The sequence below is a fragment of the Pseudophryne corroboree genome, chromosome 3, assembly GCF_028390025.1.
Source record: "Pseudophryne corroboree isolate aPseCor3 chromosome 3, aPseCor3.hap2, whole genome shotgun sequence".
Classification (NCBI taxonomy): Eukaryota; Metazoa; Chordata; class Amphibia; order Anura; family Myobatrachidae; genus Pseudophryne; species Pseudophryne corroboree.
In genome coordinates this window covers 587,270,905-587,294,519 of record NC_086446.1, presented here as the reverse complement: position 1 = coordinate 587,294,519, position 23,615 = coordinate 587,270,905, and the positions used below count along the sequence as shown (strand labels likewise).

General features: G+C 47.6%; 1 protein-coding gene across 6 annotated transcripts in view; it reads right to left on the bottom strand.

Moving 5' to 3' along the window:
- LRRC20 (leucine rich repeat containing 20) overlaps positions 1-23,615 on the bottom strand; it is a 1,148,610-nt gene that overhangs the window by 1,031,302 nt on the left and 93,693 nt on the right. For all 6 annotated transcript variants that reach the window (XM_063961448.1, XM_063961449.1, XM_063961451.1 and 3 more), the window contains exon 2: positions 11,882-11,994. In XM_063961448.1, the coding sequence (XP_063817518.1) occupies positions 11,882-11,951 (70 nt within the window). In that variant the 5' untranslated portion in view covers positions 11,952-11,994. The remainder of the gene's footprint in view (positions 1-11,881; positions 11,995-23,615) is intronic.

Genomic DNA, 23,615 nt, shown 5'->3' with positions numbered 1-23,615 from the left:
TGTGTGTGTCAGGTGATGCGTGTGTGTCAGGTGCTGCGTGTCTGTGTGTGTCAGGTGCTGCGTGTCTGCGTGTGTGTGTGTCAGGTGCTGCATGTCTGCGTGTTTGTGTGTCAGGTGCTGCGTGTGTGTGTCAGGTGCTGCGTGTCTGTCAGGTGCTGCGTGTGAGTATGTCAGGTGCTGCGTGTGAGTGCGTGTGTCAGGTGCGTGAGTGTGAGTGTCAGGTGCGTGAGTGTGAGTGTCAGGTGCGTGAGTGTGAGTGTCAGGTGCGTGAGTGTGTGTGTCAGGTGCTGCGTGTGCGTGTGTCAGGTGCTGCGTGTGCGTGTGTGTCAGGTGCTGCGTGTGCGTGTGTGTCAGGTGCTGCGTGTGCGTGTGTGTCAGGGAGGGCGAGGGGGTTTACACAGCAGGGAGGGCGGCGGGGGGGACACACAGCAGGGAGGGCGGGGGGGTATGGAAGGACACACAGCAGGGCGGGGGGACGGACAGACACATAGCAGGGAGGGCAGGGGGGGCGGACGGACACACAGCAGGGAGGGGGGGACGAATGGACACACTGCAGGGTGGGCGGGGGGGGGGACACACAGCAGGGAGGGCGAGGGGGGGGGACACACAGCAGGGAGGGCGAGGGGGGGGGACGGACACACAGCAGGGAGGGCGAGGGGGGGGGACGGACACACAGCAGGGAGGGCGAGGGGGGAGACGGACACACAGCAGGGAGGGAGGGCGGGTGGACTGGTGACCATAGAGACCGTGATAAATACCGCATACTGCAGGGAGGGAGGGCCGGACACAGCGGGAGGCGGAGGAGGGAGGAATGGCCGGACACAGCTGCCCGAGACGCCTCCTACTGCCAGCCGCACCACAGACGCGGGGAGGAGACGCAGGCAGCCACCAGGGAAGGTCCAGCGGGCGGCCGGGCACACAGCGAGAGGGAGGGCGCGGCCGGGAGGGGAGGGTGGCCGGACACGCGGGGGAGAAGTGGAATCTGGGTACACAGCGGTGGGCTGCCTGACAGAACTCACCCAGTGCTACGCAGCTCCGGCGATCTCCTCCCGCTTCATGGACCTCAATGAACTCACACGCCGGGAACCGCTGGCTGTCCTCCTGCAGCTCCACGTGACTCCTTCCCTCTCTGTCTCCTCGTGCCCAACTGCCAGAGCTACTCTCTGTACACCCCCTGCTGGCGGTCACTGCGCAGGCGCAACAAATTGAAATGCCCTATCTCTATAATGGGGCTTATTTCTCTTAATTAAAAAAAACCCTATAACTTTCTGAAAAACCACAACCCCAAAAGGCACTACACTGGGGCATACTCTATCTAGTAAAACAAACCCCAAGTCTTAATTCGTCCTCTATCTTGAGTTATGCCTTCCCAAACAAATCCTCATTCACTCTATGGGAAAACGTTGTCAAAAAGCCACAGAGGGAGTTGCACAAAAAAACTGACAGTTGGAACTTTAGCTTACTCCCAATTCCTCATTTTTTATTATTTTGCCCTGAAATTTGGCATGCAGCATCGGGTGACGATTCTACGCGTCCATGCCAAATTTCAGCTCAGTACGTCCAATCAGTTTTGAGGTGTAGCCCCTCAAACACCATGCCCCCATCTCAGAAGTTCCCTATGGGAGAATTCCGTTTGTTTGATTCAGCCTTAATATAAGGGCACGACCGTGCCCTTATAATATATATATATATATATATATACATACATACATACATACATACATACACACACACACAGGGTTGAGGTTCAGATGTGAGAACATCAGACATTCATTGAAAGACATCATTGGATGAATTCATTTAGATATTTTTATGTCAGGTTGTGTATCAAAGTCTGTATTTTAAACTTTGTCAGGTACACGTTACTCACTGCAAATGTACTGTTCAAGGACAATATGTGAATAAATTTATTTTAATGATTCTGTGGTCAAATAATCTTGGAAAAGAACCTACATCTAAAGTTACAATTACACAGCTCCCTTAGACATTTTTTTGTTTCTTGTATCCTACCTCAGTACCCCAGCCAACAGAGGGTACGTCTTAAGGTTGAAGCTCACTCATTAGCGCGGAATTAGGTCTACACCACATCTATGTACACATACACACATTATATATATATATATATATATATATATATATATATATATTATTAGGATTTTAGTACCTACCGGTAAATCCTTTTCTCCTAGTCCGTAGAGGATGCTGGGGACTCCAAAAGGACCATGGGGTATAGACGGGATCCACAGGAGCTTGGGAACACTGAGAAGACTTTAACTGGGTGTGAACTGGCTCCTCCCACTATGCCCCTCCTCCAGACCTCAGTTATAGGAACTGTGCCCAGGAAAGACGGACATTTCGAGGAAAAAAGATTTTAGTTCAAACTAAGGGCTAGAACATACCAGCCCACACCACAACATACCGTACAACCGGAGTAACACTAAACCAGATAACAGCATGAATTTAACTGCAGCAACAAGCTGAAACAACAAATACACAACCTGTGTGTAAACCAATGCAACTAATAAGAACACACTGCAAGTAACCGTCTGCACTGGGATGGGCGCCCAGCATCCTCTACGGACCAGGAGAAAAGGATTTACCGGTAGGTACTAAAACCCTATTTTCACTTACGTCCTAGAGGATGCTGGGGACTCCAAAAGGACCATGGGGTCTATACCAAAGCTCCAACACGGGCGGGAGAGTGCGGACGACTCTGCAGCACCGATTGAGCAAACATGAGGTCCTCCTCAGCCAGGGAATCAAACTTGTAAAACTTAGCAAAGGCGTTTGAACCCGACCACGTAGCTGCTTGGCAAAGCTGTAGTGCCGAGACCCCTCGGGCAGCCACCCAAGATGAGCCCACCTTCCTGGTAGAATGGGCCTTCACTGATTTCGGCACCGGTAGCCCAGCCGAAGAATGAGCTTGCTGAATCATACTACAAATCCAGCGTGCAATAGTCTGCTTCGAAGCAGGATGACCAATCTTGTTGGGGACAAATAGCGCCTCTGTTTTCCTGGCCACCGCCGTTCTGGCGACGTAGATCTTCAAAGCTCTCACAACATCAAGAGACTTTGGAACTGCCACAGCATCTGTAGCCACAGGTACCACAATAGGTTGGTTAATGTGAAATGAAGAAACCACCTTCGGCAGAAATTGTTGACGAGTCCTCAATTCCGCCCTATCCGAATGGAAGATCAAGTACGGACTCTTGTGTGACAAGGCCGCCAACTCAGACACCCGCCTGGCAGATGCCAGAGCCAACAGCATGACCACCTTCCAAGTGAGAAACTTTAACTCAACCTTACGCAAAGGTTCAAACCAGGAAGACATAAGAAACTGTAAGACCACGTCAAGATCCAATGGTGCCATCGGGGGCACAAACGGAGGATGGATATGCATCACTCCCTTCACAAAAGTCTGAACCTCAGGGAGAACAGCCAATTCCTTCTGAAAGAAGATAGATAAAGCCGAAATCTGCACCTTGAGGAACCCCAATTTAAGGCCGGCATCGACGCCTGCCTGCAAAAAATGGAGAAACCGACCCAAGTGAAATTCTTCTGCAGGAGCAGTTTTAGTCTCACACCACGAAACATACTTTCTCCAAATACGGTGATAATGTTTCGCCGTAACTTCCTTCCTCGCCTTAAGGAGAGTGGGAATGACCTCCCCGAGAATACCTTTCCGAGCTAAGATTTGGCGCTCAACTTCCATGCCGTCAAACGCAGCCGCGGTAAGTCTGGAAACACGCATGGTCCCTGCAATAATAGGTCCTCTCTTAGAGGGAGTGGCCAAGGATCTTCCACAAGTAATTCCTGAAGATCTGGATACCAGGCCCTTCTCGGCCAATCTGGAATGACAAGAATTGCTTGCACTCTTGTTCGTCGAATGATTCCCAGCACCTTTGGAATGAGAGGAAGCGGAGGAAACACATACACAGACTGAAAGACCCACGGAGTTACCAGGGCGTCCACTGCACTGGCTTGGGGGTCCCTTGACCTGGAACAATACCTCCAAAGCTTCTTGTTGAGGCGAGACGCCATCATGTCGATCAGCGGAGTTCCCCAACGCTTCGTCAGTTCTGCAAACACCTCTTGATGAAGAGCCCACTCTCCTGGGTGGAGATCGTGTCTGCTGAGGAAGTCTGCTTCCCAGTTGTCCACTCCCAGAAGGAAGACTGCTGACAGGACGCTCACGTGCTGTTCCGCCCAGCGAAGGATTCTTGTGGCCTCCGCCATAGCCGCCCTGCTCCTTGTTCCGCCTTGACGGTTTATATGCGCCACTGCAGTTATGTTGTCTGATTGTATCAGGACAGGCCGACCCTGAAGAAGGCTTCTTGCTTGTAGCAGGCCGTTGTAAATGGCTCTTAACTCAAGAACATTTATGTGGAGACAAGATTCCTGAAGCGTCCATTTCCCCTGGAAATTTCTTCCCTGGGTGACTGCGCCCCAGCCTCGGAGACTTGCATCTGTTGTCAACAGGACCCAATCCAGGATACCGAATCGGCGCCCTCCTAGGAGGTGAGAACTTTGTAGCCACCACAGGAGAGAAATCCTGGCCCTGGAGATAGACTTATCTTCCGGTGCATGTGCAGGTGGGACCCGGACCACTTGCTCAGCAGATCCCAATGAAACGCCCGGGCATGAAACCTGCCAAACGGAATGGCTTCGTACACCGCAACCATCTTCCCCAGAACCCGAGTACATTGATGAACCGACACACTTTTTGGCCTCAGAAGCTCCTTGACCATCGTCTGGAGTTCCAGAGCTTTGTCTTCCGGAAGAATCACCTTCCGTAAGCCCGTGTCCAGAATTATGCCCAGAAAGGGCAACCGAGTAGTCGGAATCAACTGAGACTTTAGCAAATTTAGCAGCCAACCGTGTTGTCGCAGAACGGACAGAGACAAATCCACATTTTTTAGCAACCGTTCCCTGGACCTCGCCTTTATCAGTAGATCGTCCAAGTACGGGATAATGGTAACCCCTTGCTTGCGAAGGAGAACCATAATTTCTGCCATGACTTTGGTGAAAATCCTCAGGGCCGCGGAAAGCCGAAACGGTAGCGTCTGAAATTGATGCGGAGGATATATCGGGACGTGTAAGTAGGCATCCTTTATGTCGACTGACGCCATAAAGTCCCCCCGTTCTAGGCTGGCAATCACAGCTCGAAGAGATTCCATCTTGAACTTGAAAACCTTCAAGTATGGATTGAGGGACTATAGGTTCAGAATCGGTCTGACCGAACCGTCCGGTTTCGGTACCACAAAGAGGCTCGAGTAGAACCCCTTCCCCCGTTGGGACGGGGGAACGGGAACAATGACCCTCTGTTGACACAACTTTTGTATTGCTGCCTTCACCACCTCCCTGTCCAGAAGAGACACTGGTAAGGCCGAAATGAAGAACCGGTGAGGGGGCACCTCCTGAAACTCCAGCTTGCATCCCTGAGATACTATATCTAGGACCCAAGGATCCAGGCCTGATTGAACCCAGACCTGACTGAAGATCCGCAGACGGCCCCCCACCGGTCCGGACTCCCCCAGGGAAGCCCCAGCGTCATGCGGTGGACTTGGTAGAGGCAGGGGAGAACTTTTGGTCCTGGGCGCCTGATACTGCAGGCGACTTTCTTCCCCTTGCTCTACCCTTTGAAGCGAGGAAGGACGAACCTTTTCCACGCTTGTATTTATTGTGACGAAAGGACTGCATCTGCTGATGTGGTGTCTTTCTGTTGTGTGGGAACATAAGGAAGAAAAGATGACTTACCCGCCGTCGCGGTAGACACCAGATCAGCCAAGCCGTCACCAAACTAGACATTACCTTTGAAGGGGAGAGCTTCCATAGCTCTCGGAGTCGGCATCAGCATTCCATTGATGAATCCACAGCGCTCTCCTGGCCGAGATCGCCATGGCATCGGCTCTTGATCCCAAGAGACCTACATCCCCCGCCGCATCCTTCAGGTAATCTGCAGCGTCCTTGATATAACCAAGAGTTAAAAGAACATTATCTTTATCAAGCGTATCCATATCAGCGGCTAAATTCTCAGCCCATTTAGCAATAGCACTACTCACCCATACCGACGCCACAGCAGGTCTGAGCAATGCACCCGTATAAGCGAACATGGACTTCAGAGACGTCTACAGCTTGCGATCCGCCGGATCCTTGAGAGCTGCCGTGTCAGGGGACGGAAGCACCACCTTCTTAGACAACCAAGATAGAGCCTTGTCGACATTCGGAGACGACTCCCATTTTTCCCCGTCATCAGGGGAAAGGATACGCCATGTAAATTCTCTTGGGAATCTGCCACCTCTTATCCGGCGACTCCCAAGCCTTTTCGCAAAGAGTATTCATTTCATGAGAGGGGGGAAACTTCACCTCAGGTTTTTTCCCTTTGAACAAGCAAAATCATTGTTTCCTGCACCGCAGGTTCGTCAGAAATATGTAAAACATCCTTTACATCCACGGTTAGTTAAGAGTATTCAGTACATGAATGTGGCTATAAAGCAGCCTCAGTGAAATCGACATTGGAATCAGAATCCGTGTCGGTATCCGTATCTACCAACTGAGTAAAAGGCCGCTTTTGCGACCCTGATGGGGTCTGCACCTGAGACAAAGCATCCTGAATGGATTTCCTCCATACCTGAGAATGAGACTCCGATTTATCCAACCTTTTAGACAAAGAGGCCACATTTGTATTAAGCGTACTTAACATTGTAAGTAAATCAGGTGTCGGCTGCGCTGGCGGGGCCAACTCCAGACCCACATCTGCTCCCCCAGCAACCTCCTCCGGGGAATAACACTCAGCCTCAGACATGCAGACACGGAATGTCGATACACCGACACACACTCACCGCCTCAGCTAGAGGACAGACTCACAAGGAAGCCCAGATAGAGAAACAGAGGGAGTATGCCAGCTCACACCCCAGCGCCCATATATCCCAAAAGAAAATATATGTTGACAGCGCTGCTATGGATTATGAACCAATAACTGTGCCCCCCCCCCCCCCCGATTAGCTCCCTGTTACTTTTAGGGGAGCTTGGAGGTCTCGGGCCAGCGTTCCCTGCAGCGGCGTGGAGGAGAGAAAATGGCGCTGACGAGCTGTGCGGCTAAGCCCCGCCCCTTCCCAGCGCGTTTCAGCCCGCTAAATTTGAAATTAAGAAAATGCCGGCGGGCGTTGAAAAACGGTGCTGAGGCACCGAACTGCCTTCTGCCAGCTCCCAGACCGAGTAACATGCTGCCCAGGGCGCTTCCCGCCAAGCGTCCTGCACCCTGTGAGTGCCGTTGGTGAAGTGTGTGGGAGCATGGAGCGCAGCGCTACCGCTGCGCTGTACTTCGTTACTGGAGTCTTCTGCCATCACTGAAGTCTTCTGTCTTCTGCATACTCACCCGACTTCTTTCTTCTGGCTTCTGCGAGGGGGGTGACGGCGTGGCTCCGGGAACAAGCAGCTAGGCGCACCAAGTGATCGAACCCTCTGGAGCTAATGGTGTCCAGTAGCCGAGAAGCAGAGCCCTTAAACTAAGAAGTAGTAGGTCCTGCTTCTCTCCCCTCACTCCCACGCTGCAGGGAGCCTGTAGCCAGCAGGTCTCTCTGAAAATAAAAAACCTAACAAAGTCTTTTCCAGAGAAACTCAGGAGAGCTCCCCCAGTGAGTGTCCAGTAAGTCCTGGGCACAAAGTCTAACTGGGGTCTGGAAGAGGGCCATAGAGGGAGGAGCCAGTTCACACCCAGTTAAAGTATTTTCAGTGTGCCCAAGCTCCTGCGGATCCCGTCTATACCCCATGGTCCTTTTGGAGTCCCCAGCATCCTCTAAAACGTAAGAGAAATAATTTAATTTTAATAATTTATTAGCACTTCACATATACTCAAATGTGTTTTACTATACATTTGTCTTTACTTGCATCGGGAATGCCCGCAGGCGGGATCTCGTTGTTTTTCAGGTTGATGTTTTGTTTTTGTATAGGGTTGCCATAGTGACGTGTAAACTGTTGTCTTGCCAACAGCCGTTGCGGGGCGCCGCCGGGCTGCGTGGTGACGCGGCTTCCTGCAGGACGACTTCCTGTGACGAGAGGAAGCCGGGGCCGGAAGTGCGAGGCCCGGAGCCGCGGGCGGCGCCTTCGCCCCGGAAGCTGGCGTTTCTTGGAGGGGTGAGTTATTTAAAGGTTGTCACATGTATTGTCACTGTTGTAGTGTGTTTTCCTGAAGACGGGGGCTTGACCCCGAAACGTTGAAATTAAGCACTGGACGTTTTCACCATTTATACAGCCTGTGCCGCCTGTTTGAGGAGGTTATAGAAGGGTACCCATTCCCTGAGGAGGGAAACGGAGCTAGGACCCAGTGGGAGAGGAGAGTGCCGGATCAGTGTGAGGAGCATATAGATACGGGTGTGTGCAGTTGTGGACCAAGCTACACCTCGTTTGTCAGGGCACCTCCCCATTTTTCTCATTCAATACCAAGTTCAGGCACACAGCCATCTGCACCGCACGGGGATCTTTGGTATTGTGAACTTGCATCCAAAACATCAAGTACCTACAGTCTCGTGAGCCGTGCCTTAAGTACATAGACCGAGTGTCAGGCGCACCGACGCCGGTTAGACATGGCTACCAGTGAGATGGATCCGGGTGACGCCCTATCATATGTTTTGCAGTGTGAAAATTATGACACGCTCAGCTTCTCTGACTTGGCGGCTGAACATATCCTTATCAAAGAGCCGATGTTTAACGATGACACGGTGGTGTCTAATGAAGAGCTGTACCGTGAACTGTTTAAATTATGCAAGCGGGAAATTGACTTCATGTATCACGGACGGACATTGTCCGATTATTACGGAAACAAACAAATACCGCAGGGTTTCGTGTGCAGAACACCCCGACGATAAGTGATGCCACTTCCGGGTGAAGTCTTCCTGGAGTGGTTGCGCTGGTAATGGCGAAGCGGTTCCCTAGGTGACGCAACGTCACTTCCGGGTGGAGACTTCCTGGAGTGACAGACGCGGTGGGAATGGCACTGCACAGGTAAACTCACTCACACTTGTTTGGACCATTTATAAGAGGCTCTCACACTGGCATCAGTAGTCCAGGATGAAGGTGCACATGGGGCACCGAAACAGCTGTTGACACTATGCTGACGCTTACCGGAATTTGTGGGACTTATCTATGACCACCCTGGCAGGCTTGTATACCTCTATCATTGTCCTTATTCCGGATACATGCACTTTATATGGAGTTATGTGAACTTTTTCTGAATATTTTATAAAAGTTTTCTTGAAGCAGTATATTGGATGTGCGGGCTCTTTCTCATAGAATATATATATATATATATATATATATTTAGAAACACATCGTGATAGAATTAACATAGGTGATCCTACTGTAATCCATATTCTCTTGGTATATCCTTATGTGTAAGCCAACTCTACACCAAACATAATAGTATTATAGTTAGATAGAGAGGTCAGTGATACAACTACCGTCTACTGAGGCTAATATGTTGGACCAGTAGTCTGCTTTCCAACAGATACAACAAGCAAAGAGCATAACGGAAGGGGAAACTCAGAGTAAATGGGGGGGAATTAAGGAAAGAGTGCAGCTGCAGAAGCTAACAGACACTGCTAGCACTCTAGAGATTGAGTCAAGCACAATAAGCCAAGAAATCACAAAGGGGGTAATTCAGACCCAATCGCTCGCTAGCGTTTTTTGCAGCGCTGCGATCAGGTCAGAACTGTGCATGCATATGTACCGCAATGCGCAGGTGCATCGCACAGGTACAAAGCAGATCGCCGCTCAGTGATGGTTTGTGCGAAGAATCAATTTGCACGGGTGATCGCAAGGAGATTGACAGGAAGAAGCTGTTTGTGGGTGGCAATTGACAGTTTTCTGGGAGTGGTTGGAAAAACGCAGGTGTGTCAAAGTGTTTGCAGGGAGAGTTCCTGACGTCAATTCCAATCCCGGACAGGCTGAAGTGATCGCAGCGGCTGAGTAAGTACTGGGCTACTCAGAGACTGCACAAGATCTGTTCGCACAGCTCTGATACACATGCGTTCGCACACTTGCAAAACAAAAATACACTCCCCTATGGGCGGCGACTAGCTGTTTGCAGTAGTGCAAAAAAACCATAGCAAACGATCAGGTCTGAATTAGGCCCAAAGACCAGTGACTTAGTGATAACCACAAATGCAGTTTGATAATCACAAAACAAAGTATCTTCTCAAAATGAATTCATTCAATAGAGGGAAATGTAATAGCCTGCGAGATGAAGGCATTGACACGAGTCCAGCTAGTCTGCCCATTTTTTAAAGCTACAATAATTTAAAAAGACAAACCCATTGTATCAGCACTATTCTGGCTAGTCTGCCCATTTTTTTTTCCCTTCTATGTAAAGCTCCAATAATTTAACAGCAAAACCAAAACACTGGTTTTGGCTTTTAAATTATTGCAGCTTTAGAAAACACTCGCCGGAACGGACTTACTCCCATATTTTCAAAACCAAATTGGTCTTGAAGAAAAAAAGATACAAATTGTATCACCAGAAGACAATTAAACTCCCTTTATAAGCGCTACAATTACTAAGGCAACACTGTATAAAAATGAATCATCAGTTGCTTCTGCCAGACACGTTGGCAACTCCTATAACCAGACCTCACCCTATGCGACTTTTGGTTGTAGTGTTTTGTGAAGAACAAGATATATTAGGAAGTCAGTCATACTTTGTGAGATCTGAAAGACACCATTACACGTCACTACTGACTATCCCACCTCACATGCTACAATATGTTCTTCAAATGGAAACTGTTGTTGAATACAATGGAGAACACACTGAACAATTGTAGCGCTATTCAAGTGGGGGGGTTTTTGTCACCACATTGCGATTATGTGAAAACATATTTAAGTAATATGCTGTTTAATATATGGTGAGCACTATCCTCTGAAGTACCAATTGTCCACATTTGTCATTACTCCAGAGTGCTCTAAGTAGGGGGATACTTTCGTTTTAACAGTCCTTTATGTATGTAGATAGCTAGATATTCAGTGTTTCGACAATGTAGATAATTTACAATACTTTATTAATAAAAATGACCACAATCTACAAAACTGCTAAAATCTATCTTCACAATGGATTTTTTTTTTTTACTCATGTATAAACATCAGTTTAAAAAACAAAACACTGAACCTCTGATGGTGACCACTCGTATCTGGTAAAAAAAAAAAAAAATGCAGGGGATCCTTTAAGTCCTGTAAGCTGTGAGGTGAGGTGAGGCCTCCTCGGCTCAGACATTTTTTTCTAGCACATTCCACAATTGCTTGATTGGCTTGAGATCTGGGGAATTTGCAGGCCTAGTCAACACCTTGTACTCTTTGTCATGTTCCTCAACCCACTTCTGAACAATTTTTGTAGTGTTGCAGGGCACATAATCCTGCTGAAAGAGGTCACTTGCCATCAGAGAATACCATTGCCATAAAGCAGTGTACTTGGTCTGTAACAATGTTTAAGTGCAGTAGGTAGTATGTGTCTAAGTAACATCCACATTAATTCGAAGACCCAAGGTTTCCAATAGAACATTGCCCACATCATCATACTACCACTGCCGGGTTGGATTCTTCCCATAGTGCATCTATGAGACTGAGACTTCCGTAATATACCAACACTCTGTGTAAGGTTTTGTTTACTTACTATGCTTTTATACATACTGTATATGCTTTATTATATTTATTATCTATAAATTGGGCACTTCAGTAAGTAATCTTATAAATAGAAATCTGGAAGCAACTCACCAGAAAGGAATGGCTAGCACCTAAAAGCAGAAAATGAAGAAGACTGGGAGCGCTTCAGATTTAGCTATAATAATCATCATCATCACCACAATAGGAAATAAATAACTGGACAACAACTTACCTAGATGGTGTCCTCCGTTCTCCACCACCTCGTTGACCCTCCTTGCTACTCTGGCTACAGCTTCTGCCATTCTTTTAGCATTCAGACGTAACTGTTCTTCTTCCAGCTCTTACCTAAATTAATCAAAATGGTTATTCTCGGACCAATTTGCCACAAATGGTAAAAACTTTATAGATAAATTCAATTCAAAACGGAGTTCTGCTCCTAAATATACATCGTCCTTAACGACAAATACTGCCACCTTCCTCCAAATACTTTGGCTATGAATATGTTAATGTATATACAAACTTGTGCATGTAGACTAGGGGCGTCCAAACTTTTTCTTGGAGTGCCATATTAAGAAATGACTTTAAACCACAGGAGTTGATCAACTTTATTGTGCTTCATTTGGGCAGATATCCAGTCTGCACAAATAACTATTTTTGGTGGGAACCATATGTACCTACCTTGTTATATATCTTGATTTTACCCCTGAGGAAGTCCTGCTAAAGGACAAAACACGTAGGGGTTTTCGAGATGATTAGGATACCCTGATTGCATATTGGGAGTCCCCACTACTGAGCTCACATTCCGGGGTGGTTGGTGGCACAAATTTGTACATCTGTCCTCGGTAACCTCGTTCTTACCATAACGTCTATTTCTCTGGCTGGGTCCAGAGGATTATCCACAGGATAACATTGGGATTCCCAAAGCCAATTTTAGTGGTGGGGACGCTCCTGATTACACAGGAGGACCTTTCGCCCGAAGTCTGAGAGGCAAAAGTATCCAAGGCATAATGTCTAATGAATGTGTTCATGGAAGACCATGTGGCTGCCCTACATATCTGTTCTGCTGAAGCAACCTGTTGTGCTGCCCATGAAGGACCTACCTTACGTGTAGAGTGTGCAGAGACATTAGCCAGAGTAGGGAGATCTGCATGAGAATAAGCTTCTGATATTACCATTTGGAGCCATCTCGCCAGCGTCTGTTTACTAGCAGGCCATCCTCTTCTATGAAACCAGTACAGGATGAAGAGAGAATCTGTTTTGCTGATGGCACTAGTACGATCTATGTAGATTCTTAAAGCTCGGACCACGTCCAGCGACACTTCCCCCGCAGATAGTCCAGATACCTGAAAAGCTGGGACTACAATCTCTTCATTCAGGTGAAACTTTGAAACCACCTTTGGAAGATAACCAGATCTCGTTATGAGAACTGCTCTGTCTGGAAAAAACTTAGGAAAGGAGACTTACACGATAAAAGCTCCTAAATCTGACACTCTTATGGCTGATGCCATTGCCAGTAGAAAAAGCACTTTAGCCGTTAACCATTTAAGATCTGCTCTCTTAAGCGGTTCAAACGGACCACCCTGGAGAAATTTAAGACCTAAATTCAAATCCCAGGGAGCTGCAGGAGGAACAAATGGAGGTTGAATACAGATGTGTCCACTTACATCTTTGCTTTTTTACCAATTTGGCACAACATGCAAAACACGGCTAAGCTGTTTTTCACGAGTAGCGAGTGGATAAATTTAAAAAAAATTGTTTGCCTTAATAGAATATGTATAAAGTAACATATTAAAGAAGCAAATTAAGAAAAATCACAAGGCATGGCTAAATCTCTGGGTCTAAGGCATGCAAAACTGTGTCATACATGGCGGGATATAGCAAAAAAGTATGTGGACACACTTGTATGTACAACTCCCTGAAAGAAAGTACGTACATCCTGTAAATCAGCAATCTTACGCTGAAACCATACAGTTAACGCTGATACTTGAACTCTCAAGGAAGCCACTTTCAAACCTTTATCCAATCCTGCTTGAAGGAAATCCAAAATCCTGGATACTTTAAAAGATCTTGGATTAAATTTTTTTCCAGTACACCAATGAATATAGGCTTGCCATATTCTATGACACATACGAGCTGAAGAAGGCTTTCTTGCTCTAAGCATAGTTTGGATTACTTGTTTCGAAAATCCTCTAGCTTCTAAGATAGAGGTTTCAATAGCAATGCCAAAGACAGGCGATCCAGATGACTGCGGCAACAAGGACCCTGCAGTAATTAGCAGATCTGGACGTCGAGGGAGCAGTATCGGTGCTTCCACGGACATTCTTAGCAGATCTGTGTACCAATGCCTTCTTGGCCAAGCTGGAGCTATTAGAATTATGGCTCCCTTTGCTTGCATTATTTTTCTCACTACTCTGGGTAACAGAGATATTGGAGGGAACAGATACGCCAGATTAAATTTCCATTCTACTGACAACGCGTCTACAAGGACCGCTCCGAGATCCTTTGTTCTCGATCCATATCTCTGGTAGACCCCATCTGTTCACTAGTGTCTGAAACACTTCTGGGTGTAATGCCGATTCGGTTTCCTGAATGGTGTGTCCACTGAGAAAATCCGCTTCCCAGTTCAGTACACCTGGGACAAACACTGCTGACAATGCTGGAAGATGGAGTTCTGCCCATCTTAGAATGGGAGTTACTTCCTCCTTGATGATTGAGGTACGCTACTGCAGTCGCATGGTCTGAGCGAATCTGGACCGGTCTTCCTTGCAGACTGTCCTTTGCCTGAACTAGAGCCAAGTAAATGGCCCTTATTTCCAACAGATTTATTGGCAGGCGACTTTCCCTTGCGGTCCATTTCCCCTGGAACCAAAGGCTTCCGAGCACCGCACCCCAGACTTGCAGGCTGGCATCTGTTGTCAGGGCTTGCCATTCTTTTATCCAAAAGGGCCTCCCCTTGTTTAAATGGTCTGTCTGCAGCCACCACGCTAGAGACCTTTTTACGTTTACTGGAAACTTTATCATCTGCTTCTTTATTGTCTGATGATTTCCGTTCCATTTGGTCAGAATAAGGTGCTGCAATGGTCTGGAGTGGAATTGCACATATTCCACCATGTCAAAGGTTGATACCATCAGACCCAACAGTCGCATTGCTGCATGGACTGATACTGTCTGGGCGTGCAACGCTTCCTGAGCCATGACCTGCACCTTGACTATCTTTTTCTCTGGTAAGAGAACTTTCTGTAAATCTGAATCCAATATGGCCCCCAAATGAACAATCCGCTGTGACAGATTCAGAGACGACTTTTCACAATTTATGAGCCACCCATGTCTCTGTAAACAAACTATTGTCTGTTGAAGATGGCTCAAAAGTAAATATTGCGAATGTGCTAAGATTAACAGATCGTCGAGGTATGGGAATATTGTTATCCCCTGTTTGCGCAGACAAGCTGCCATAACCACCATGATCTTGGTAAACACCCTGGGTGCTGTTGCTAGCCCGAAGGGCAAAGCTTGGAACTGAAAATGTTCCTGGAGGATGGCAAACCTGAGGTAACACTGATGAGACAGTGCTATAGGCACATGTAGGTAAGCATCCCGTACATCCAGAGATACCATGTAATCTCCCGGTTCCATAGCCAACATTATGGAGCATAACGTCTCCATGTGGAACCTTGGAATCCAAATGTATTTGTTCAACATTTTCAGATTGAGAATTGGTCGAAATTACCCATTTGGCTTCTGGATCAGAAATAGATTGGAGTAAAACCCCTGTCCCCTTTGTGATGGAGGTACTGGGACAATCACACCTGACTGCAGTCATTTTTGGACTGCTTCTTGCAGGGCATTGGCCTTCGATTCTATAAGAGACGGGCTGGTGCTAAAAAATCTTTGAGGAGGCTGCCTCCTGAATGGGAACCCATACCCCTGAGATACCACCTTCTGCACCCAAGCATCTGTTGTTGACTGTTGCCATGTGTGTGCAAAACGAAGGAGTCGGCCCCCAACCCTGGAATCCTCCAGGCGGAGGCCCGTCTCTTCAGGCTGAGGGTTTCTGTTCAGGTTTGGAAGCTGGCTTTTTGCTAGCCCACTGCTTCCTACACCTGGTTTTGAACTGGGGTTGCTTAGACTCCTCTTTAGCTTTCGCTTTGCCAACGAAATTAGCAAAACTTTGAACCCTTAGACTTAGGGTTATAAGTAGCCAGAAATCTGACCTTCTTTGATTCAGCCTCTGATTCTCGGATATCAGATAATGGTTTCCCAAACAATATATTACCAACGAAAGGCAATGCTTCCAATTCTTTCTTGGATTCCGCATCTGCCTTCCAGGTACGTAGCCAACTGCTCTGCGAGCGGCTACTGTCAAGGCTGAAGCTTTAGAAGCAACCGTACCCATATCAATTGCTGCTTCTTCTAAGTATTGGGCAGATTGTCTTAAACGGCTTAAATGATACTCTTGCTCCCTATTAGGAGAAGAAATGTAATTCTCTAGTTCCTCTATCCATTCGCCCATTGCCTTTGCTACCCAGGCCGAAGCCATAGCAGGTCCTACCACTGCTCCTACTAGAAAAAATACATTTTTCAAGAAGCTATCTACCCTTCTGTCTGTTACATCATTTAGTGAGGTAGATGACAGTGGTAAAGCAGATTTATGCACAAGTCGCAGTACATGTGCATCTACTTTCGGAGAAACTTCTCTTTTCGAACAATCCGCAGCTGAAAATGGATAATAAGAATTCCATCTTTTCGGAATCTTATATATCTTACTGGGCGTCGCCCAAGACTCATCCATCATTTCCGTCAGCTCATCTGACGCTGGGAATTCAGTTTTGACTGATTTTGTTTGTTTAAACACAGGTGCTTTAGATTTTAACACTGTCTTGGCTGGCTCTTCCAAAGAGAGAACAGCCTTCACAGCATTAATAAGTTCAGTTACATCCTCTGAACTAAAACTCTGCGACTGATCATCATACGGAGTAATTGAATATACTGTATCATCATCTGTTGTATCATCTTGTGTAGTCTGCCACATAGACGTATCTCTCTTAGTCTTAACTGTCCCTTGGTTGCTTGTAGAGGCTACTGGAGCCAAGCCGTAGGAAGGGAGCTGCATGTATGGGTTAATAGTGTAACCTAACCCTTGAGGTGGTGCTACCGGAGTTAACCTGTCCGCTATTTAAGATAGAGTCTTTGCGAACATATTCCATGGTGGCTCTGTTGGTGGTTGAACCAACTCCTGTTTTTTACTTTGCTGAAAAGCAAAACAGTTCGCACACAAGCCCTCATAAGTGACCAATTGGTCCATACCAATTAACCCTGTCTTACAAGATAAGCATGTTAGGGATGTAGGAGTGCATGATAATGCTCTTCGTCACTTTTGCCGCTCACAGACATGGTAATAATCTGTTAATGACTACACAATTTGAGACTGAAAATCACCTATATATATATATATGAGTATATAGAAGTGAGATCAATCTGACCACAGTGCACCTGAATTGAGGGTCAGAACAGGACTGACGTTACACAGAAAAGTCAGCACACATACTAGCAGTCAGTCACATGTTAAAGCATTAGACATTGTCATATGAAAATACAACCCCCCATAACAACTTATAAATAAGTAGGAAAATTGTACTTCTGTTTCAACTGGGTTTTTTTCAACATAACATGCAGAAAACACAGTAATATACAGATCTCATATGCAATATGTACTAAAAATTAACAATTCATACTAACAAATAGAGAGAATTTTTAGTACTGTATACCCTTCTTCTGTAGAGCGGGATACAGGGAGACTCACCACACTTCCATATCAAAGCAAATGCGCTCGTAAGACGCTGAGTAGATTTAGACGCTACTGATGTACACTACCGCTCCTGATTACGGACACAGTCGCTTACTGACGGACACGGACGCTCAGCGACTTCCACGTGTATGCAGACGCTAAGGCCTGCGACTCGGTCTAGGCGGGATCTCTAGTGTACACAACCGCAGCGTCTAAGCTGCGACCAAGTACACTTGTGGTAGCGTCTGAGACGGAAGTGAGGTCATTCAGTTCATGGACGGGAGACGCGCGGAAACTGGTCATGAACTCGGAGGAGGGGCGGCCAGGAGAGCATCTGAATCCCCCTGTTGACTTAAACTGTAAGGATCGCGGCCTCTACCTAGTCCTGGCGCCTATGATCCATGGAGCGTAGTGCTGTCGCACTGGAGATGTTCGGCGCATCAACACACTGTTTGTAGTCTCCACCAATACAGTGTAGCTGTGTCCGGACCCCCCTAGTAAGAGGAAATCCATAGACTCACCTTCCCCCCATGCTCCGGCCTGGTTACGTCTGCTGGACCTGCTACAACATCCGACACAGACGCCCGTCGAGACAGCACTGTACCGCGAAGGTAAGTGTTGTTGCGACCGGTGGGGAGTTGTTGGAGCGACTCTTTCCAGTATGAGTTTAAAAACTGTTAAGAAAAGTCGCTCAAAAAAGTAAGTCTGTAAAAATAAAATAATAAAAGCTTCAGGCTGCTTTATCTACAGCAGCCCTGTGACCATGCGGCTTCCTGCCGCACCAAGCAAAAAACTGTTCTGACTGAGTCAGTGGGCGGGATTATATGGGGAAGCCCCGATGCATCCAGGGAGGCCAGAAAGCTTGTGCCCATGTTGGTGCCATTTCTGCTGTCGCTCAACCATATCCCAATGTTATCCTGTGGATAATCCTGTGGACCCAGCCAGAGAAATATAGATATAGATAGTATATAATAAGATTTTAAATCTATCGGTAAATCTTTTTCTCCTAGTCCGTAGAGGATGCTGGGGACTCCGTAAGGACCATGGGGTATAGACGGGCTCCGCAGGAGACATGGGCACTATAAAGAACTTTAGAATGGGTGTGCACTGGCTCCTCCCTCTATGCCCCTCCTCCAGACCTCAGTTAGAGAAACTGTGCCCAGAGGAGATGGACAATACGAGGAAAAGATTTTGTTAATCTAAGGGCAAGATTCACACCAGCCCACACCGTATAAACTGGAATATACGCAACCAGTTAACAGTATGAACACAAAACAGTATCAGCTAAAGACTGATCTCAACTGTAACATAACCCTTATGTAAGCAACAACTATATACAAGCCTTGCAGATTTTGTCCGCACTGGGACGGGCGCCCAGCATTCTCTACGGCAGTGATTTTCAACCTTTTTTTTTACTCGCAGCACACCGAACAATATTTTAAAATTGCCTAGGCACACCATCATTTTCCCGCAGAAAAAAACAAAAAACACACATTGGCCCTCATAGTAAAAAAAAAAAAACCACGCATACATTGGCCTACACAGAAAAAACAATCACATTGCTCCCCACATAAATCATATTGCTCCCTACATAAATCCTATTGCTCCCCATATGAATTATTCACATTGTTCCCCCCATAAATCCTTATTCTCCCCACATAAATCCTATTGTTCCCCACAGGAGAAAAAAAAACAACAACAAATATTAGCCCTCCTCCAGGTACCTCAGTGGTGGGGAATGTTCATAGTGGAGGGCTGCGAATACTGAGCAATGGGTGGTCGGGCAGGTGTGGATGTGGGTGCGCAAGGAAAGCTGTGTGTGCAGTCAGGAACTGGAAAGATGTGTGTGCAGGTGGGCTGGCTGGGTGGTGAGAAGCGGCGGCCGTTAACTATGATATCACACCACCGCGTCTTCAAGGCATACGTCACGGCCAGAGCACGACTGATCCTCTAAGAAGAGCCCGGGCCAACAGTTCACTCTGAAGGTGCAGGAAGCTGCTCTGGCTCCGCGGCACACCTTGCAACTGGTCGCGGCACACTAGTGTACCACGGCACACTGGTTGAAAAAGCCTGCTCTACGGATTAGGAGAAAAAGATTTACCGGTAGGTTTAAAATCTTATTTTCTCTTACGTCCTAGAGGATGCGGGGGACTCCGTAAGGACCATGGGGTTTATACCAAAGCTCCAGACCGGGCGGGAGAGTGCGGACGACTCTGCAGCACCGACTGAGCAAACGCAAGGTCCTCATCAGCCAGGGTATCAAACTTATACAAAAGTGTTTGAACCTGACCAGGTAGCTGCTCGGCAAAGCAGTAAAGCCGAGACGCCTCGGGCAGCCGCCCAAGAAGAGGCCACCTTCCTAGTGGAATGGGCCTTTACCGAATTTGTTAACGCCAATCCTGCCGTAGAATGAGCCTGCTAAATCTTGTTACAGATCCAGCGAGCAATAGTCTGCTTCGAAGCAGGAGCGCCAACCTTGTTGGCTGCATACAGGACAAACAGTGCTTCTGTTTTCCTAACTCGAGCCGTCCTGGCTACAGAGATTTTTAAGGCCCTGACTACATCCAGGGACTTGGAATCCTCCAAGTCACTCATAGCCACAGGCACCACAATAGGTTGTTTCATATGAAATGAAGAAACCACCTTAGGCAAAAATTGAGGACGAGTCCTCCACTCTGCTCTATCCACATGGAAGGTCAAATAGGGGCTCTTGTGAGACAAGGCCGCCAATTCTGACACCCGCCTTGCAGATGCCAAGGCCAACAACATGATCGCCTTCCAAGTGAGAAATTTCAACTCAACCGTTTGAAGAGGTTCAAACCATCTTTTGACGGCGATACCCCATAGAAGACTACGGGCTTCTTACCGCCGCCGACCTGCGCCGCTCACGACGCTCTCTCTACCCCCGGCCCCCCTCCTCCTTCTCCCCCGCAGCACAGCCTTGTCTCCTTTCAGCTGCAGGGGGGAGAAGGAGGATCACGGGGACTCCCTGCACATCACTTCCCGGGGCTGGGAGGTGACGAAAGCCACCACAAACCTTGTCCTGTGGAACATCACTGATTGCAGGACACCCCTGGCATCGCTCTGTGATACTAATCGCATATGTTAGTACATGTGCGATTAGTATCATTGCGTTGACCAGCGATGACCCGCGATCAGTGACAGTACATCCCGCCGAGAGAGAGCGAGCGCGTGGAGAAAAAGAGGAAGGAGATAGATAGAGGGGGATACAGCGAGAGGGGGTGGCCAAGTGAGAGGCTGAGCAGCATATTTCAATACAGTAGTATTGATTTTTCCTATCTGGCCTGGCGTCGGTGGAGATTACAATCAGGGCTGCTACTGCACATGTAGACGACTGCCAGTGCCTCTGCGTATCCCTCCCATGAACTTTTGGCGCCGGGGTGTAACAGAAAAGGGGTGGGTGCTGAGAGAGCAGCCCCTCCCCCCCTCCAGCCTTGTATCTGTGTCAACAGCAAAAGAGGGAGGGGCTTAGAATAGTTAAATAGTTCAGGCACATGCACCATTTGAGTCTGAGGGGTAAGGAAGGAGCTGAGAGGAGAGGGGAGAGCGGCTTCTCCGACCCCGCTGGCCGGGAGTCGGAACCCAAGTCACTGACTGTGCAGTGGCAGTCTTAACGCACAGGGCTCTGGGGCACTGGCGGTGGGCAGACAGGCGCAGAGCTGGTGGCGGCCTTTAATGAGTAAGTGAGACTCATTGCAATGTCGGCGACTCAGGCCCCTGAGCCAGCCCCCACCGCGGGAACAGTCAGTCAGCTTCCCCACCGCCGCAGGTTGTAACAGTTCAGAGCAAAAGTTGTATCACCACCCAGAGCTAGCCGCGGGATCACCGAGTACCCAGCCCCCCTCCCCGGCCGCAGAACACTGGCAGCACTCAGACCCCAACACCCTCTCCCAGCCGCGGGTTATGTGCTGTCAGAGGTATAACTCACCAAATCGAGGACAGCTGTGCCATTAAGTCCGGAGTGGCAAGGCTCCACCTCCTATTTTTAAAGCCTGCAGCCAGGCAACAAAGCCATCAATCTGGTAGGCTATGGATTGGCTGCTGCGGATTGTTTCCCACGGACACACCCATGTATGAAATGTGAGTCCCAGGTCATCAAAACAGAGTAAAATAAGCGCTATAGCTCATTTTTGCGAACACGTATACTAATCAGGGAATAACAAAAGAGGTCCTGATGGATCAAGGTACTCCTTTTGTTTCCAAATTAATGAAAGATTTGTGCCGACTGATCAAAGTAGATAGGATTACTACCTCAGTTTATCACCTGCAAACAGACGGCCTAGTAGAACACTTTAACCAGACCCTTAAAAAGAGGCCAAAAAAGGGAGGTGTCACAAGAAAAGCATGATTGGGATTTCTTCCTACCTTATTTGATGTTCGCAGTTCGAGAGGTGCCCCAAACCACCACGAGTTTTAGTCCCTTCGAACTCCTGTATGGGAGACAACCTAGAGGGATCTTCGATGTGTTGAAGGAAGGGTGGGAGCAACAGTCATGCCACAATCCTAATATCGTTCAGCTTGTGTCCCAACTGTATGGCCGGTTAAGACAGATTGCGCTACTGAACGAACATATGGACGTGGCTCAACAGCACCAGAAACATAACTATGATGTTACTGCAGTCAACTTGTCTTTTAATCCAGAAGGCAAGGTGCTGTTTCTTGTACCTACTATTGAAAGCAAATTGTATGCTCAGTGGCAAGGCCCTAATGTGGTCATAGAAGCAGTGGAACCTGTAAACTACATGGTTCAACAGCAGGGTAGGAGGAAGGAATCACAAATCTACCATATAAGTCTGTTAAAATCTGAGAGCGCGAGAGAGCGAGCGAGAGCGATACACACATACATAGACATCTTTAGTGGCAAAGAAAACCACAGACTATCAGGTACCCATTCCAATCACCCTTAATCCTGGTCAAAATAGGAAGTGCTGAGTTTAGTAGCATGATACCAAGATGTGTTCTCTGCCATAATGGGAAAGTCTCAGATCATAGAGCATGACACTGTTACCCCTCCTGGGGTGATAATAAAGCAGAGACCATAATCGCATACCGGATGCAAAAGGGGCAGCGGTGATGCGAGAGGTAGAGGAGATGCAGCATTTAGGGGTTAAGAGGAATCAAACAGTGAATGGAATAATCCCTTTGTCTCAGTATCAAAGCCTTCGGGGCTTTAAGATTCTGTAATGACTTTCGCAAGTTAAATAAATGTTTCTCAGTTTGACGAGCTGGTGAAGAAACTAGCAAATAGCCAGTATCTCACTACCCTTGATTTAACGAAAAGGGTATTGTCAGATTATTTTGACTGAAGCTGCTAAAGCGAAAACCGCCTTCTCTACCCCAGAGGGCTTTTTTCAGTACAAAGTGCTGCCTATTGGTTTACATGGAGCTCCAGTAGCTTTCCAGAGGGCTATGAACAAGTTGCCTTCAGCCCTGCAGTTGCTTCAGCCCCACGGAATATGCAGCTGTATATTTAGACATCATCGTCATCTTTACTTCTGACTGAGAGTCACATCTTCCAAAAGTAGAGGCAGTGGTACAGTCTTTACAGGCACACAGGTTTACTGCTAATCAATATGCTATTGGAATGATGGAGGCAAAATACTTAGGATATATTGTAGGCAGAGGGAAGGTTACAACTCAGCCCAGTAAGGTAAAGGCGGTCCTCACATGGCCTAAACCCAAATGTAAATCCCGGCTCAGAACATTCCTTGGTCTGATGGGTTTCTACCGCAGGTTCATGCCTGATTTTGCCACTAGAGCTGCTCCATGCCTTAAGAAAAATTCCTCGGATCAGATAGTGTGGCCTAGGCCAGCAGAGATTCCTTGGCACGATTTAAGATGAGCTGTGTGTGTACAGCTGGTGTTGTTGCAAGCTGCTGACTTTAAGAAGCCGTTTGTATTACAAACTGATGACTCAGGTACAGGATTGGAGGGCAGTCCTTTCCCAGGAGGTAGATGGGGAGGAAAAAAACAGCCGGAAATTGCTGCCCAGAGAGCGCAGGTACTCTGCTGTAGAACAGGGGGTGCCTGATAATTAAATGGGTAGTAAAGTCATTAAGATATTTATTGGGACGTAAATTCCGGATAGTCACAGATCATGCTCCCTTGCAGTGGATGCATACAGACAGAGGTAAATGTCCGGGTGACCCATTGGTTTTTG